This window comes from Haliotis rufescens, unplaced genomic scaffold, assembly GCF_023055435.1.
Source record: "Haliotis rufescens isolate VD_foot unplaced genomic scaffold, xgHalRufe1.0.p SCAF_22, whole genome shotgun sequence".
Classification (NCBI taxonomy): domain Eukaryota; kingdom Metazoa; phylum Mollusca; class Gastropoda; order Lepetellida; family Haliotidae; genus Haliotis; species Haliotis rufescens.
Window position 1 is genome coordinate 10,419,626 of NW_025963913.1, and position 19,969 is coordinate 10,439,594.

A 19,969-nucleotide genomic window follows, 5' to 3' on the forward strand; every position below is an offset into this window, starting at 1 on the left:
AAGCATCCCAGCAAAACTTGCAAGGAAGTCTCCAAAGCATCTTTGCAAACCTATCAGGGGTAATTAAATATGCTTTGAATCATCCCGGGAAACCTTCTGAGCAAGTCCCTGATAAGTCCCCACAAACTTGTGTTATGCAATCAAAGATGCTTCTAAAGCATCCCCGCAACACTTGCAAGGAAGTCTCTGAAGTGTCTTCACAAACCTGTCATGGGTAATTTAACATGCTTTGAACCATCCCGGCAAAGTTCTAAGGAAGTCTCCATAACAAAGATGTTTCAGAGACATTTTACCTTTCCATCATTTTCAGTAATACAAAAGATGTGCTTACATCATAATCTAGTCTTTCAACAGCATCCCAGAAGTGTCTGAAACATCCTTGCCAAACCTGTACTGTGAAAAATGAGATAACGAAGTTGTATAGTATTCTCTTTATTTGGAGTAATAACAGCAATAAAAAGTAGCCAGAGGTGGACATCATCAACAGAAGATATCATTATATGGTAGCCATCATATGAAAGTGGAAGTCATCATATGAAAGTGGAAGTCATCCTCGTCCTGGCAGGGGTCGTCATGGAAGCTGTCCTTCAAGAGGCTGAAATGGGATCAAATGTTATTGTATATCAGTGACATAATGAGTGAGTGAGTATGGTTTTACGCTGCTTTTGCGCAATGTTCCAGCAATATCACGGCGGGGGACACCAGAAATGGGCTTCACACATTGTACCCATGTCGGGAATCGAACCCGGGTCTTTGGCGTGACGAGCGAACACTTTAACCACTAGGCTACCGGACAGCCCCAATCAGTGCCATAAACTAATTACTTTATGTCAGACGTCAAGGAGACACATTAAAAACTATTACAAATATTACTTTTTTGGGGGCTACAAAATTACTGATGTTATGGTCAATGAAACAAACCATGACTCATTCACTTGAAGGCATTCCTAAGCGTGCAGATCTTCTTGCTCACCACAAAGTTCCAGTTGTTTTTTCTTTGCCGGTTTCAGAACTGATGAAAAAAATTACATGTTACACTGGATGATAAATCAAAGCTTCATAATTCATGATACAGTAAAAATAAATTGCAAACAAGATAAGAGCATTAAAATTGCACTCAGGTGAAATGGTTCCAGTCTGATGACTTAAAAGTTACAAAACCTACCACTTGTACCAAAACTAGATTTTAAATGATGTCAATTAGTTAACATCTTGTGATTAGATATTCACTTAATATTGATATGTCCATGTAAGTTGACCAAAGCATTACACATTCAAATGTCATTGTGTTCTAGAAAAATGTAAAAAATGGTTTTGACATTTACAAGTACTCATATTTGCTCAAAAGTTAAACACAGGAAGGATATTTAGATTGTAACACCTATTGATTCCTTACTATGATTCTGATATTAAATTATAAAAATTAAACCTTTACCTTACAAGTCTGTGTGTGCACTTTGTAAGTACCAGTTAGTTTCATAACTTATTTAGTTACAGTTCCATTACCTGAAATGAAATTTACCTGACACTTAACAAAGATACTGACCTTCGAGTACCACATCGGTGTCGGTAGCATCGTAAAAACACCAAGTTGCTGGCCACCAGGCAGCAACTGGCTTCTTCTCCTTGATCCCTTCTCATGATACAGGCACATCAGCAGGAGTTCACGTCTTCCTATGAAGTATCGTTCCTTTTTTGTCTTCAAAAATCACCACAAGGAAGGGGGCTGAAAAATTAAGTTGCATTCATTAATAACCTAAAACTTAAAGGCGGGTATTGCTGGTCACAAAACAAAGTTGACACTGGCAACTTTGCCAAAATTTCAACAACCTGGTGCCAGTCCAAAACGTAATTCTAGATCTATACCGCGATGGCGATGGAGCATGTCGACGGGGAAAACGATAAGACCACAACATTTACTGGGAACATATATCTATTTCAAACAAACGTTACAATACATGAGTTTCCCTTACTTACGAGTTCGTAAAAAAATATCAACCAACATCCTCGTTATAAAACAGCAGGTTACAAAATGGCGGCGATTTCCGTACTAATTAACATACAACAATGGACATTTGTTTGTAAAAAAAACCTAAGTTTTAATTTCAAATACAACTTAAGACAAATAGAGTTTAACATAATACAAATATATAATTTGTTATCTATTAATTCAATAATTTTATAAACTTATAACTACAGTCTGCGATCATATTTCACATTTCAGTGACCAGATACATAATTTGTTTTGAAAAAATACTATTTATCTCAGTCCCACATCGGTGCTCTCCGTAAATTTTACGGAGAACCACGATGTGATCGAAACATGAAATCTGAAAGGCCTGCGCAATATTACAAAATCACATCTGCGCCTATTATTTTTCATAAATAGTCCCAAATTAGATGAGTAAAGGGTCTAATATTCAAGTTTCTAACTGACTTATTTCAATTTGAGGTTCCAAATTAGAACATAAATTTACGATTTATAAATGGAGCTTGAAAAAAGATTTCTCTTTGAGCGAATGCTAAAACTAAGTTCAATATCTAAGTGAGAATTGGTTTGGATCGGGGGTCGTTTTGGTGGATTTATTTAGCATAATTGTTATGGAGACAATATAGAGGGCTATATTTTAAAAATATATTTATGTAACACAAACAGATCTAAAATGTACCTACCTTTTGTTCAGGAAGATATACGTTGTAATCCTTGCTGAACTCAAGAGTCGGCGTAGATTCTATCTCGATGAAGGTTTGGTGACTCTCTTTTTCAGCTGTTTTTGCTTCTCTTTCAAATTGTTATTTTTTATCGATAGATTAAAATATTATTCACTAGATCTATTTCCCCGCAATGTTATTGAAAATAGAATTCTTTATCTGTCAAAAAGGTGTCAAACTTAGATATAAGTTATCATTTCCATCTTTTCGTGCGATCGCGTGTGATGCGAGTCAAATGGCATCGCGGCTTTTAATAGTTTTATAGCCTCGATTTCTCCACAATGTTTAATGCCAAATATATGCAAGAAAAATCTTTGTCTCAGCTCGTAACCTGGCACGATACATCCACGAAGTTTCATATTTTTAATATAGATCGCGATTTCCTGCTTAAAACGTTCAGAACAACACGATTTAACAAAAACCTTTTGTCAAAGTCTGATATACACGAGTACCGTTGCTGTAATTGGTTGTATTAGGTCACGTGTTCAATTTGACCAATCACGAATCTTATAGCAGATTTCGGCAAGAAAGTGTCACCAGATACCAATAAAATAGCATGTTATAGTAATTTAAATACTCAAGGCGAGTTGACTGTCGTGTAGATGACAAAATAAGCGTTGAAGATAATGGTGTGTCACATGGTACGTGTTATTCATGCGAAGTTTCGAAAACGGAGATATTTCTTCATGCTACAGAGTGGACAGCCACTGTCATCGGGAAAATGATGACAGATATTATTAATAATTCTTTTGAAAATAATTTTCCGATTAGAGTCTAGATCTACGTAAACAATAAATATGAAAAACAACAACAACAACAATAAATAGGTAGATCCACGGACGTATATATACGTCTTTGGTAGATCTAAGTTCTGAAAATCGTCAAATTTTTGTTTCCTCTGTCCTCAATCTGGACGTTATGAATGTGTTAGCTTGGATTATTTTTATTTACAACACACTTAATTTAGTTGTGAATGCATCATTTAAATAATGTGATAAACATAACTTTCATTTTTTGGGGAGAGGGGGGGGGGAGAGAGGAGATGAAGAGGGACCACACCCAATGGACACAGAACAGCTACAATTAAAATATACCAGTTGTGAACAGAAGCTCATAAATCCTGAGACTATTATAACTGGTATTGCAGTACTTACTAAGTTTCAAAGGCAATGAGTAACTTGAGTGATGTGTTTGAATTTTCCGATTGATCATTCATTCTAAGTATAATTTAACTTGAATAAACACTATGACAGTCACTTGACTTGTATTTGAATTATGATTATAACCATTAAAACAGCCAATCATGTATTTCCTGGCACCCCTAAAAATGTAATGGCACACTTAATTTGGCATAATTGTGCCCATTGGCAAACTTGAAATAAATCTAATTTCGATCCCTGTCATGTATATCTTGAGCCACAAATCAGCCACTATGTCTACAAGTAATATTACTTTATGTTGCCTTTTCTTATATACCTTTTTCTGAGGAGACTGTTATATGGCACACGGACACTGTTACTTTCTGATTGGAATTTATGAATATATTGTACATTTCTTTTCTTTTTCTGATTATTGCATACTGACAATTCCTGCATTTGTTTTAACTGTATTTAATAGAAATATACCTCGAAGCATTAATTGTGTTGGTATTTAGTTATTAATGTCCTTGCTGACATATATAGGATTTCTAATTCATTGCATGTGAATGTATAAGATAAAGAGCTTTAGTATTATCCTTAAAGAAAATTCAAAATAAATAATAATGATCATGTCATCTCTTCCAAGCAAGGGACCTAGTTTTCCGAGATCTTGACTAAAGCTCAATGTATTGATCTGTATCAATTAAAAGAAAAGTCTTTGAAAGATATACACTTACAAAAGTCTTCATATAGTTTTGGCTAGTGAGGATGCATTCACATCATCATTGCAAACCGGTTATCAAGTTGCCTTGTGAGAAGTCTCTGAATAGTCTTTGCAAAGTTCTTTCGAAGATTTCCACAAGCAAAGAAGACTCCACAGTATCTTTTCAATTTTGTTTGTTTGTTAAGAAGTCTCCGAAAAGTCCCCACAAATGTTTTTGTGGGGTCTTCGTTAGTGAGAATGCACTCAATACATCCTTGCAAACAGTCAGCTATTTTATTGCCTTATGAGGAAGTCTCCGAATAGTCCTCACAAAGTCTTTGTGGGGTCTTTGCTAGCGAGGATGCACTGATACATCTTTGCAAACCTTCAGCTACTTTATGGCCCTTCTGAGGAAGTTTCGAATAGTCTTTGCAAAGTTGTTATGAAGGTCTTCGCTAGCGAAGACGTATCCGAGACATCTTAAGAGATCTCCTAAGACATCCCCTGCTAGTGGAGATGCACTAGAAACGTCTTCGGTAGGTTAATGCCTTTGTGGGGAAGTACTTGATTATTCCCCAGAATAGTTTTCGACGGGTCTCTGCAAAGTCTCGGCTAGCCGAGACCATAAAAATTGGCTAAAATCCTACAAAAGATGCATCGGGACGGTCTCGGGGCAGTCTCGGATACATCTTTTCTGGGTTTTTTTTTGGTAAGGGTATTGTTTTAGTCATGGTAGATCCCAGTCTAGACTTGTAACGTGCGTACAGTTTTTTAATTTCTTCATCGGTCATGTTATAAATTTTTTCGATGGTATAATTTTCCCCAAAATATTGGGATCATTTTCCACCGGCTGCCAAAGCCGCAAGTCTTTCTCTATGTTTATCTACATTTTCTTCTGTATGTTGATCTGGTTTTTTGAGCATTTGTACGATGAGTTCATCGCATTCCATAATGTAATACCTAAGGAGATATTTAGGTCTAACATAATAAAATATGGCATATCCAATACAACCAGTAATAAAAAACTGTTGTGAAAGAATGAGGATTTCAAACCACACTATTACATAATAACCGCTTATGTTCAATTTATTGTATTTTTGCTATCTTTTTGCTATTTTTGCTTTATTTTTGCTATAATTTTGCTATTTTTGCTATAATTTTGCTTAGCAGTTGCTATAATTTTGCCCAGCAGTTGCTATTTTTCCTATATATTTTTGCTTAGCAGTTGCTACTTTGCTATAATTTTGCTTAGCAGTTCCTATATTTACTATATTTTTGCTATAATTTTGCTTAGCAGTTGCTATATTTTTGCTAAGCAATTGCATAAGCAGCTGGTTGATCGGTTTTTAATACGAGTTTACAGTGCTTAGTTGCCGCTAACAGTTTTCTGACTTTATCTCGTTCGGACTTGGTATAAATAACATCATTTTCACGTAAACATTCCTCGAATGAATCTCGGTCTTTGCAATGAAACAGGGCTACCCATTTGGTCTGCTCTCTAAGATCTTTCAACACAGAGTTGTATTTTTGATTCAGTACCCAAACGCTATGTTGAGTATCTCGACCTGAGAATGCTAAATACGAAAGCATATCTTTCTTTTTGGTGAGTTCTTTACTCGCACTGCAATCGTCTATTATGAAAAGGCTTGATTTTCCTTTGTATTTTTGTGACATACTCGTAAACAGTCTTGTAAACGATCGCCTGGATCAACTTTGTACACCCCGGGATCATACATTACCCAATCTCTCGATAGGTATGTTTTATTAACGCTTATAGTCGGTCACAGAATAATAATAGGGTCGAAAACGTCCCAATAATGACTTTGTAAAATATCTAGAATAAAAGCTGTTTTTTCGCAACCCGTTTGCCCGCAGATGATAGCGCAGTGCAGTTCTTTAGGTAAAAGATTATTAACAGATTGCTTGCACGAATCGTCCATTCTGTATATTAAGTTGCGCATCCATAATCACGTACAATCATATGTTTAATTTACCAGCTGATTCCTGGAGCTTCGTTATCTGTATAGTGACACCCTCGCTGGCATTTTCTATTCTCCGCCCACGACCGTGTAGTTGGTCATCTTCCGTGGTTCGCATGTCGAGCCATAGCACATACTTCGTGGTGAGGTATTCACCCATCGATACATCCCCGAGAGACAGATCTTTCGCGACCGCGTTAACTTCTGGGCTTCGTTTTATAGAAGGGAGTTTTTTAATCTCATCCCATTGTTGATACGCTAGCATTCCTTGACTATATAGTTGATTAGGCACGCCCTCGATAGTCAATTCTACTTTTGTAATCTTGGGATTGTAGAACTACTCGGTATTTCTTTTAAATGCATCGGAGGGGTCCTCGAAAACATTAAAATAGCTAAACTTCCTGTATACTGGTTACGAATTTGTCTGGCTAATTCGGGATCTGTTATCATATCATACTCCAGTGAGATATTGTCAATGGAATAGCTAGCATCTTCAGCAGCTCTGATTACTCTACCGTAGTCATTAAAAGTGAGTTCGTATTCTAACCTATCGCCTAGGGATGCTTGATAGAAGGGCATGTGACTATCCAGTAATTCAAAGTAGAGCGGAATATAGAATCGGTTACCTAATGCGCCGGCAACAGCGAGATCTTTTACGACGGTATTATCACCATTATCAGCAACCACACGCAGTCTCAATGTCGGCAGAATTCAAACTAATCGTAAATGCTAGTCGGACAGTTCCCAGAACTAACACATCGTGTGCGCCGAAATTAGGAAAGCGAACCAGAAGAGTTTGATTCTGATCAATGGTACTCGGGTTATTATCCCCCGCCACAAAGTGGAAGGGGGATATAGAAATGGGTGCCGTCCAGCCGTCACATTTCGTTTCCGGAGCAGATCTTGAAAACCGTACCATATTTCTTCACCAAACTTGGCACATAGATACATCTAGTGGTGAACTGGTGCCTTTTGATAGTTTGGGATTTAAATTTTTTTTATTTTTCGAGTTTCCATGGCAACTACTTTGAATTAGGCTGAAAATGGCAGTAGTCGTCGTTTCCGGAGCAGATCTTGAAAACCGTACCATATTTCTTCACCATATTTTGCACATTGATAGGTCTAGTGGTGAACTATTGCCTTTGGATAGTTTTGGATTTTTTTTTAAAGTTATTTTTCGAGTTTCCATGGCAACAACTTTGATTTAGGCTGAAAATGGAGGTAGTCCTCGTTTCCGGAGCAGATCTTGAAAAACGTAGTATATTTCTTTACAAAAAGGCCCTGTGAACATAGTTCACAGGAGCTAATGCATTGCACACACCCGACATGTCATATTGGCGGGGGATGTGAGTATTTCATGCTTGTTAGTTATAGTTACAGACTGACAAATTGCTTTGACCCCTAATGGATCTCGAAGTCTACGTTGTGGGTTTAACTTGTGTCCGTATTGCGAAGACATTGTTATATTGAAATTATGTAACCTTATGTTTAATATAAGAATGGATGATATTAATCAAGATAACATAACTGATACTAGTACAATCGAAGAGGGTACTGATGAAACCAGCTTTAAAAATCTTAACGATGAAATTTTGAAACCAGCCGTTAATGATTATTACGATGCCTTAAAAGAAAGCCCAATTGGTCGTGACTATTCAAAGTTTATGATAGATAGTAAAGGAATATTGCGACTGAGTGGCTCTCCAGATATTGATCTTATGAATTCTCGTACTCGTAAGCCCCTAGCCTTGTCGACGATAGCTGCTAAAAATGGCATCAACATTGTTCGTAATGAATTAGGTTTTGTAGACTACAAGAAAAACTTTCTGCGAAGACTACTAAGGTTCTTTGGACTGTGTGTGATGAACTTGGTAACATAGATAATTTGGAAGAAAGCTCGAAGCTGGCCTCAGACGGACTCGGAGAAATCTTGGATACTTACTACGCTAATTTCATGGCCAGTGTAGCATCCGCGGAGTTCAGTATTAGGGAATTACCTGGTCTTGACAAGGCAATGCAAACAATGCAGGGAGAACTCATCAATAATATAGCCAAGCTATCCTAACTCGACAAGCATATAGCTTATGAGAAAACAAAACTTGAACAGGCGGGTGATGAATTCAGGAGACGCCGCGTTGCAGAAAGATTGTGTAACTTAGAAGACGAAAGATCGGCCCGCCTCGAAGCGGCTTCCAGTAATAGAAAGGCACTTTGTTCACAAATCAGTCGAATTCGAGAAACTATCGATGAAGTCCTCAACGATGATACTACACTGGCCGATAAAATTAAAACATTGTTCAGAGAACAGGGGATAACCATTGCTAGTATTTTAACCGCATTGGGATTTATTATATCGACTTTGACTCTCGCGTTAACCGGTGGCGGTGGAGGTACAGGAGGTGGTGCACCACCCAGTGATAAAAAGGGTGTAAAAGAGTGGATAAAAAACTTTTAAAAGCATTAGGTTGAGCACTGGGAAAGCTCTCTGGGAAAGCCGCGTCTGCACTTCCTGGCATAATAGGGAGTATTGTTTCCTGGCTCTTGAATTTATTAGCTAAGACCACCACTTGGCTTAGTCAAAATTGGTGGGCACTGATCGTAGCAATTGCAGGGCTGTTGTACGTATCCGCTAATGACTATTTAACCAAATCATGAGTAAACCATCCGTGACTCCACCTACTATAAGAGCTGTTTTTTCATTGATATGTTGTTGATTTTTAGCTGCAATATGTGGTGGCACTTGTGGTTGTGAAACATGTTGTGTCTGTGGCTTGACTATTCCCGTTTCGCCTGTGTTTGTTTTCGTTATTAATTCGGTGTTAATATCTGAATTTATACCTGTTTTTTGTTGATCGGTAGCAATAACAATTTTATTATTATAACCGATCACTTGACCAATCTTAAGTTCCATATTACTTGGAGACATGTATAGTCCCGGCGCATAAACGTAGTCTACTTTGGATTGAGCGTACTGTAATACATCTTGATAACGTTTTATAGAAGATGGTATGTCAACTGGTGAATTAATAGCATCCTCTACGTTTGCAACAAACTGTTTTTGTGCATCAAGTGCCGTCCCAGAACCAATAATGGACGTTCGTGTTTGCAATTGTGCACCGAGAATTGCCCATACATAAGTTCTTATGGATTCATTAACTCTTACAACTCCTGGGCTAGTAAATTTATTTTCTGTTTTATCATTAAGAAATTCATTCCAAGCGTTTGCGGTATCGTTCATTTGTATAAATTTTGTAATAATATAAATTAAACCACTCTTAAAACTCATAATATCCCCTCTCCAATCGTTACTCGAAAGTTCCCAGTCTTTATGCCAATGATGGGGTTTTAGAAAATAATCATACATTCTTATGTAAAGTTTGCTGGTATGCAACAACTTAATTGCATTAAACGGACCTTTGTTAACTTCTTTAAATAAATCATTGCTTTCTTCTTTGACGGTTATTTCCCCTGTGTAAGGAACACCTAGACCATGGTTTGCTCCTTTGATACGCCAATCTTTACTCGTAGAAATATTCAATTCCTGACAAATACGCTCATACGCGAACCTATTGTACGGATTATTTGATGCATTCCATGCTCGATCCTGCGGTAATGGAGCACTAATTTCTTTAAGTATACGTCTAATCTGATAGTACACGCGAAATGATAAAACAGACTTATTCAGTTCAATAAAGAGATATGCCACATCCCGTTGTGGCACACCATATGGCAAAGTTTAACTGATTCTGCCAAAATTGCATCGGATTGTGAAACCAATCGTGCACCATTTTATCGCTAGTTGCCGTGACCCTGTACTTTTCAAAGATATCAGGGAATTTAACGATAAAATCAGCACCAGAGGCAGTTACTATAATCGACTGATTAGTAATGTATCTTGATTTCATATTTAAGTTATGATATAGTATCATTGTATATTTAATATGTATGTTACACTCCCGGGAATAACAAATGGTCAGTCTATTCAACTGCTTCATACTATCGATAACTCGGATGGACAATTCGAAGTCGCTCTATGCGATGTAACGTATTACCCGCTGTGGACCAATATGAATCGTGCGAAAAGAAATAATGAGTCATGGATAGGTGAAAACAAACACATTATTATACCTGATGGGTATTACAGTATATGCTCACTCAATGATGAAATTTTTAAGCCTAATGGAATTAGTCTCACACAAAATGAGTTGAATGGGACAGTGAATTTAAGCGCTGGAGAAAAAGGTGTAATTTTTTACGATAACTTAGCATTTACACTTGGATTTACACTCCCCGGATATATACAACCCAACATAACAATACATGGAGATACATTACCCGATTTAGTTCCCTATAAAGAGTTGTGCATCCATCTTGATCAAATAAGCACGACGGATAATATTCAACTAGAAAGTCCTTCAACTCTGCAAAGATCTGTTCCAGTGAAAAATGAAAAATACAATAGCGGTAGAACGGAATCTTTCTCAACATTACAATATAAAAAATTAAAGCGGGGTATTATTTCGGACCTCAAAATTTCTGCATTAGATGTAAAACACCAACCTGTACATATAGGATACTTAAGTGTAACACTCCATATTATAAATAATGGTTGATTCATCAGGCCCTGGAACGCTCAGACAATGTAATACAATTGCACTTTCCGATCTCGGAGACATAGAAGGATTCGGTAGACCCGGTACCGATGGTAAGTTATACGCTTTACACTTACAAGATAATGTATACAAGCGGAAAGAAGTTACATTCACGGGTAATCTAGAAGATTTAAGCGATGTCGACGTTAGTAGACTCATTAAAAACACTTCGTACAATATTACTCGCAAAGACGATAAAAAATGGACTATGGTCGACCCAAAAATCAAGTGGCTATTGAATATCCTCATTACCCCACCGTATGTGATGATGGGTAAGGCACATAATTTAACTAAGATAATAAATAGTGGCATCGTACTCGCGGCTTATACCCAATCAAAACGAAAAAAGTGTGTTAGTCTCTCCCCTGCCAGAAGACCCAGGTCATATGTTATTAAGTCGTCCGGCCGTAAAAAATGTTTAAATTTGGTTACTGAATTCAATGATATTAAAGTTAACTTGAGTGCAATACCTAATATTTCTACGCTTATTATTGAAGTCTTGTTCGGAGATGCACAGGAAGATGCCTTCGAAATATTACCAGGTCTATCAAATAAATGGCTCAAGAAACACAGTATTATTCATATGGGAGCATCACCCGTTGCAACCCTCGAGGGGGTTCAAATTATTAAAAGTGACAGCATTTCTCTTTCTAAGATATTCTTGCCGTATAATATACATTTGATAAGGTTGATGTATACTCTCAAAACATTTTAGCAATATCAATTAAAGACTATTATATGACCGTAATATACACTATGAGTTTATATCCGGCGCTCGATGAAGCATTTGAAAAGATGGATACTGTTGATGGATTTCGATTACATCAAATAAGCGACATAAAACATCGAATAGAGAAGGATAGGGAGTTGAGAGTGAGTGAGTGAGTGAGTGAGTATGGTTTCACGCCGCTTTTAGCAATATTCCAGCAATATCACGGCGGGGGACACCAGAAATGGGCTTCACACATTGTACCCATGTCGGGATTCGAACCCGGGTCTTCGGCGTGACAAGTGAACGCTAGGGAGTTGAGACTTGGATTGTATAAAAAGGATCGCAGAGCCGTGAATGCTCTGGACGGAGTTGGCACCGCACTTGTAATAGCTGGCATGGGACTCGGTGTAGCAGGTGTCAGTTTATTATCAACTATAATCGCCGCGCCTATCGTGCTCGGTATGGAAGTAGCAGCTGGAGTCTCAGGACTGGCAGGAATAGCGATAAAATTCATTTCTCGTAGGTTGCAAAAGAAAGCATTAAAACATGATAAGATTCGGATACTCGCCGAAGCAAAGTTGAACAGCATTGAGGATCATATTTCGACAGCAATGGCTGATTGTAAGATATCCGAGGATGAGTTTCGTTTAGTGCTGTCGGAACTCATCAAATACAACGTAATGAGGCATGAAATTCGATCAAATTCTCGTAAGACCATTGGTATTAGCGAAGACGAGAAAAAAAAGTTCATAGAACAGGGGAGGCAAGAAGCTCGTCAATTATTCCGTGCCAAAACCAAACAAATGGTTGGAGATTAAAAATAGATTGCTTACTATCATTAGATCACATTTAGACAAATGCTTACATAAATATATAAAAATGGAGAATTACAACATTTATGTTCATGGACAAAATTATTATATCAGTAATGTCAAACCAACAAATGAAGAACACAAAACATTTATGTTCATAGACAAAATTATCAAATTGAGAGAATTACCACAAGGTATATATTATATCAGTAAACCAAACAAATACGATCATCAATTACCAAGAAGAGTATATAATCTGGCCTACTTGTAAAATAATAGAGAAATTTATATCATAGACTCCAGGTGGTGGTGAACTAGAGTCAATTTAACTTAATCTCATGACTATCGTTGAATCGCATAGTCATTTACACATAAAAAATTCCATCTGTAGTGGTGGTATTGGTATATAAATCTTGCTCCAGTGGGGTTGCGGCAGAACCATCATTACCTATACTACTGCTTCCCTTGTTAGTTTCTACCCTTTGTTATTTTCCACCTTTTGTTATCTTTTTAATTTTGTTGTGCTTACATGTACATATATATGCTCTCTGCCTCATGGGCATTCATTCACCTGAAAGAGTAAGCATATACTTCGAAATGTTGTGGACCTCATAATAAAGAAGTCGACATCCATATATTCTCTTCCTTAGGTTCCGTAGTTGATGGACTACGATCCTTAGATTTAGAAGAAGGTCGAGGGTTGTCATCATATAAGGGATGCTTCCTAGGAGGAGGATGGAGTGGAGGATGAACGTAGCCAGTAGTAGAGCAGTAGTCGGGAAAACTTAGTGGATATGGGTATCCGGGTCGCTGGTAGTAAGTGTCTCGAAAAACCTGGTAAGCATCCCTGTCTACGATCCACATAGGTATCGACTACCAGTCAGTTCCCATTGTTGTAACCAACAAAATCAACAGATCAACAGAGGAAAAACGATTGTCTGTAGAAAGAGCTTCCTGAGGGCGAGAGAGCTGAGGGGCAATCATACAAAGTGGACCAGGAACGGATGTTTGTTATCAGCCAGAGAGTAAGAGCAGTTGCCCGATTTGTAGTGTTGATCCTGGGAGTGGGATCGCCAATCCTGGCAGAAGGAGCACCGATCCTTATTCTTAGAGTTTGATCGTTGATCCTCAGCGTCAGGATCGGGAGCGTCCCAGGAGGTAGTAGAACCAACGTTCTTATCACGTTAGGGTGTAGGAAAGGAACAAGAAGATTTATGTGGTATCACGATCAATCGTTTGAACGGGAGCATGAGCATGATGGGGATCAGTCAGTTGGACAGAACAGGAGATTGTGAAGTGTACATTAGGTAATGATTGGAAATATCATGCGTGACAAAAAGTAAGGGTTTTTCTGATTGAAGTGAAGAGACAGTCTTGGATTTCTAAGTTAAATCCTTGGCATTAGAAGGCTGGTCTGATAACCTGCTACAGCATTGCTGAAGATAGATGCGAAAGGCAGAATCGGGCATGGCATGACACTCTCCACACCTAGAGTTTAATGAATACTGCCCGCGGCAGTCACAACATAAGGAGTAAGGGTCCAATGTCAGTGTGTCAGCATTCTTTGCATGCCAGTCGTTGTCTGTCCTCTTTGCCCATGTTTGTAGGCAGTATAATTCTTGACAGAACTTGGCAAGAGGACAAACAAACTTCTCTTAGATGGCGAAACACATCACCACACTTTGGCAGTGAGAAAGACAATGAGTTGGCAAAGTGCGAAATAGGATAAGTTTAAGAAATTAATATATGACATATTCTGCAAAACTTACTTAAATTTCATGAAATAGAAATATTGTTGTAGAATATTTTGATGAGAATTCCCATCCCAAATGTGAAGAAAAGCAATGGAACAATAGAATACAAGAGTGCTCTGAGAGCACAACATCCCCCGCATGAATTTATATTTTCTGAAATAACAACAGTAGATGGCACTGCATTTGAAACAAATTGTGCAGAACATTTTGTTGGGAGTAATCCAGTCTGAATGCTAATGCCATAAGGATGTAGCTCACCATCTTCCCGTGGCAAGAGAGTTAACTGACTTTAAAAGTCCAGTTTCCACCCTTGCCGAACTAGGCTGGAATTACTGGGCTCGATCGTAGCGCCACCAGTGGCTATTACCAGCTATGTCCCTTTTAAGCCTCTCCTATGGACTAATCAGATTCCACCTCTCGTATCACTTGCATCTGCTTCACACAAAATGGTGGCGCCCGGTCAGGACGATCTGATCGATAATCAATATCTATATTGTGATAAAACGTGTCTTACATTGCGAAATGCATCAAATCACGTGAGCACCTTGATTAAAAACATGAAAAAATTTGGAAAATATTTGCTGACAACGTGTTGGCGGTGCACATGCTTTGCAAATCCTGCAATCGACCGAAATCTGAACGACAACTAGTTAATGAACCGGATTTCGATTTCGGTGCGCGATTTTGATTGGACTATGCAGACTCGTTAGCCCAGCCAAAATGTAACTCCATAATACAAGCCTAGTTCGGCAAGGGTGGAAACTGGACTTTTAAAGTCAGTTAACTCTCTTGCCTCGGGAAGATGGTAGCTCACCCACAAAAGCCTTAAACAAGGAAACTAACTATAGTTATAGTTATAGTTAGATATTGTGATATACTCTGGAAACTGGAGGAGGAGTAGATTTCATGAAGCTCCGTAAAACAGGGGCAGTAACTCTGTCAAAATTTGTCGAAATGAAATGGGACTGTGATATGCTTATCATCAACATGTCGACATCTTGTGTGTAGAGTGTCAGGGATATTCTCTGGAAACTGGAGGAGGAGTCGATTTCACCAGCTTAGTACCCTCTCTCAGAATTAGGCAAATGAAGCTCTGTAAAACAGGGGCAGTAACTGTGTCAAAATTTGTCAAAATAAAACGGGACTGCGATATGTGTATCATCAACATGTAGACATCTTGTGTGTAGAGTGTCAGGGATATTCTCTAAAAGCTGGAGGAGTCGATTTCACAAGCTTAGTACCTCTCTCACAATTAGGCAAATGAAGCTCCGTAAAACAGGGGCAGTAACTCTGTCAAAATTAGTCGAAATGAAACGGGACTGCGATATGCTTATCATCAACATGTCGACATCTTGTGTGTAGAGTGTCAGGGATATTCTCTAGAAACTGTAGGAGGAGTTGATTTCACAAGCTTAGTACCCTCTCTCAGAATTAGGCAAATGAAGCTCCGTAAAACAGGGGCAGTAACTGTGTCAAAATTAGTCGAAAGAAACGGGACTGCGATATGCGTATCATCAACATGTCGACATCTTGTGTGTAGAGTGTCAGGGATATTCTCTAAAAGCTGGAGCAGGAGTCGATTTCACCAGCTTAGTACCTCTCTCACAATTAGGCAAATGAAGCTCTGTAAAACAGGGGCAGTAACTCTGTCAAAATTAGTCGAAATGAAACAGGACTGCGATATGCGTATCATCAACATGTCGACATCTTGTGTGTAGAGTTTCAGGGATATTCTCTGGAAACTGTAGGAGGAGTTGATTTCACAAGCTTAGTACCCTCTGTGCGCCACAACATCCTCCTCCTTCGGCCATTATGGCCCGGAGGGGGATAATAAAGTAGTCAGTCACCTTTTCCTTTTCTTCCTCTGCCAGGTGTTTTTTCCTTTCTGTATCCCATTCCTCATCTGTCTCATATTCTGAGGAGGAATCTTTCTGTCTGTCTACCTCCTCTATGGCCTTGTTCTGAAAGTCAAACATGAAGTCATAATCAGAAATTACAAGTCCAACTATATTTGGAATATTATGAACATGTTTAGCTGGTTCTTGGCTAGCTATCTTTACCTGTGGTTACATATGGCCAAAAAGGAAAGGTATTAAATGCAATAAATTTGTTTCATCATTTAAGATGACAAATCAAAAGATTTATTATATCTTCTCCAGACTCATACCTATTGCTTACATCTACTCATTTCCAAAAGGTAGTGGAAACTTCCTGGACTGTGTTCCCGGAAAACAGAGAAAGTATCTCACCCGAACACACCCCTGGACTGTGCATGCACACCAGAAGCACATGACCAAGCCCGGGTACCATAATCATCACCCTCTTATTTTCGCACCAACAGAGTGGTTAGGAAAACTTTTCTGAGATTGTAATCAGAGCCGTTCTATGAAACTTAAACCTTTTACATAAACATTTTTGCTCGGATTACATTCTTCTAACCTGTTAATGTCATATCTTAAGAATAGTTTTTGATTTTGGCCTTAAGTTTTCTTCAAAATTTGGCTTAAAATGTGACTTTGTTTTTTACTATAAAAGTATGTAGTATGTGGTGTTTCCTTCCTTGCATGCTTTAACACCGTACTTAAGAGCTGAAGTGTTGTTTCTGATCTCCTCTGGGAGAAGATCAATTTGCAAAATATTATTTGCAGTACAGAGGAAGAAGATGGACCGTAATATGAGAGCTGACTTCATTAAAGAAAAAGAAAATTGACACCACACCTTCACCCTCTTCAGAGGAAGGGATAGAGAGCTAGTTTTTACTTATTCGCATTCTGTACAGATTATACCTGCAGCGGTATCCCTTGGCAGCAGAAGACAATCATGTAGACTTTATCAGGTTACTGTTCCATAGCAACCGACCGAGAGTCCATGACCGTCTGTATTATTGCGTGATTCAGCACGAGTCTTAACGATTGTGTCAAGAAAGAACAGAAGAAAAAATCTTCTGCAGCTGCCTGCATCACGAAAAAGAATCTACAATCATTGGCGAAGAATCCTTCTTCTACTTCATCGAAGTCAATGCCGACAAAGAGTCAACACGTCAATGCTAAAGTGAGTATCACAAAGCGAGTGCTGCAGCTCAAAATGGGTCTATGAAGGACTGAACAGGAAATCTTCTGTCGCTGCCCACATCACAAAGAATCTACAATTGTTGGCGAAGAAGGAGAATCATTCCTCTACTTCATTCTTCCACGCCCTTAAGGCAAGGAAGTATACGGGAGAGGTTAATTTTATAGCATGTATGTTGACATGTTGGTTTCTTTGAAATTTCAAGCCACACAGTTACCGAAACGAAACATACAAATCATGTGCATGAAATGTTGATGCTCTTCTTTTCCAACAATAAGAGATACTTCAAAATGGCCTTGCTATTCTGAGATTTAGTTATGTTTCGTAATGCAGATAACCCATGAAATTTGTTCATTTTGGTTTTAAAAGAGCTAAAAATGTTAAGGGGAAATATATATCTCATTTCGCTAAAGTTAAAAGAATAAACTTTTGCGCATTGAGCGATTATCTCCTTTAGCTATAGGAGTAGTATAGAGCTTTATCACGCACTGACCTTTCAATGCCGTACATTGTATCTTATTCAAGCTGTATCACTGAGAGTAAGGGATTATCTCCCTTACCCAATAGCTGTATTGCGCACTACCTTTGCAATGTATCTTATGTTATTCAAGCAGCCATTGAGAGAGGTTCCAGGGAGGAATTTAGGTCAAGCCTGTCATGCGCACTCAATCTTTCAACTTCACATTGCTATTTCAACATATTGTTCAACACGATTAATTACCAGGCTTCTATAAAGTATGACTTTGTTCAATAAACACATGTTAAACAACGGGTTTGATATGAGAAATTTGTAATTTGTCGTCTTCATAATCACATGTATGGAGCTTGCTGTGTGCATAGTTGAGCACAGTATTGTTTCAAATAGTTCACTGTATGTAATGCATAATTCATACCGTTTCATGCAGCGGTTTATGGTTCTGTATGGTTTATTGCTCTGACAGTTTTTTTAAGTTCCAGCAGAGATTATGCACCCCTATATGTTCTTTGCTTCTGGATACATAGTAAAGAGTAGTATCGGTAATGGTGATTCTGGACCACTTCCATTGGAACCAGATTTATATACCTATTCTGCTACTACAGATGGAATTTTTTATGTGTAAATGATGATGTGATTTAACTATCGTCATGAGATTAAACTAAATTGTAATGAAAATATTCTCTATTATTTTTACTCATACGCATACCATTATTTTGAACAAAGTGATATTCAACATTTTTACTAAGTTCTTCATTCATTTTAAAAAGAGACCAGACTACATACTCTTTTTCTAAATTGGAAAGAAACAATTGATGATCGTATTTGGTTGGTTTGACATCATTATATATACTTATGTAAGCATTCGTCTAAATTATTGTGGTGTGATCCAACTATAGGAAACAATCTATTTTTAATCTCCAACCAGTTCTTTGCTTTTGGCACGGAATAATTGACGCGCTTGTTGCCTCCCCTGTTCTATGAACTTTTTTTTCTCGTCTTCACAAATACCACTGGTCTTACGAGAATTTGATCAAATCTCCTGTTTCATTGCGTTGTATTTGGTGAGTTCTGACAACACTAAACGAAACTCCTCCTCGGAAATCTTACAATCAGCCATTGCTGTCGAAATATGCTCACTCAATGATGAAAATTTTAAGCCTTTGGGAGTTAGTCTCACACAAAATGAGTTGAATGGGATGCTGATTTTTAACGCTGGAGAAGAGGAGGTACTTCTTGAATGGTGCTTATTAGTTACACTTGGATTTGTAAGCGGAGGAAGAGGAATAATAATAATACAACCCAACCCATCTTGATCAGATCAGTACAACGGATAATATTCAACTCGAAAGTCCTTCAACTCTGCAAAGAGCTATTACAGTCAAAGAAGAAAAATACAATAGCGGTAGAACGGAATCTTTCTCAACATTGCAATACAAAAAATTAAAGCGGGGTATTATTTCAGATCTCAAAATGTCTGTATTAGATGTAAAACATCAACCTGTACATATAGGATACTTGAGTGTAACACTCCATATTATAAATAATGGTTGATTCATCAGGCCCTGGAAATGTAATACAATTGTGCTTTCCGATCTTGGAGACAGAAGGATTTGGTAAACCCGGTACCAATGGCAAGTTATATGCTTTACACTTACAAGATAATGTATACAAGGGGAAAGAAGTTACATTCACAGGTAATCTAGGAGATTTAAGTGATGTCGACGTCAGTAGACTAAAAAAAAAAACACTTCATAAAATCTAGCTCGCAATGATGATAATAAATGGACTATGGTCGAAGAAAAAATCAAGTGGCTACTGAATATCGTCATTGCCCCACCAAATGTGATGATGGGTAAGGGACATAATTTAACTAAGATAATAAATAGTTGGGTCGAACTCGGGGCTTATATCCCCTCAAAATGAAAAAGTGTGTTAGTCTCTCCCCTGACAGAAAACCCA

At 38.0% G+C, this 19,969-nt stretch overlaps 1 protein-coding gene and 1 long non-coding RNA gene across 5 annotated transcripts in view; both read right to left on the bottom strand.

Annotated features, from left to right (window-relative positions):
* Positions 1–19,969, bottom strand: part of LOC124146385 (RNA polymerase II-associated protein 3-like) — a 399,479-nt gene that overhangs the window by 340,551 nt on the left and 38,959 nt on the right. For all 3 annotated transcript variants that reach the window (XR_006862665.2, XM_048401498.1, XM_046516655.2), the window contains exon 3: positions 16,311–16,424. Coding sequence is in view for 2 of the 3 variants with exons in the window: in XM_048401498.1 (XP_048257455.1) it covers positions 16,311–16,424 (114 nt within the window). In the remaining variant the exon portion in view is untranslated. The remainder of the gene's footprint in view (positions 1–16,310; positions 16,425–19,969) is intronic.
* Positions 420–2,854, bottom strand: LOC124146388. Of its 2 annotated transcripts, none has more exons than XR_006862667.2 (4): positions 1,978–2,854; positions 1,547–1,726; positions 936–1,012; positions 420–595 (listed from the first exon to the last, which is right to left on the bottom strand). It is a non-coding gene; the product is annotated as an uncharacterized LOC124146388 (long non-coding RNA). The 2 variants fall into 2 exon arrangements; XR_006862666.2 differs by having other exon boundaries at positions 922–1,012.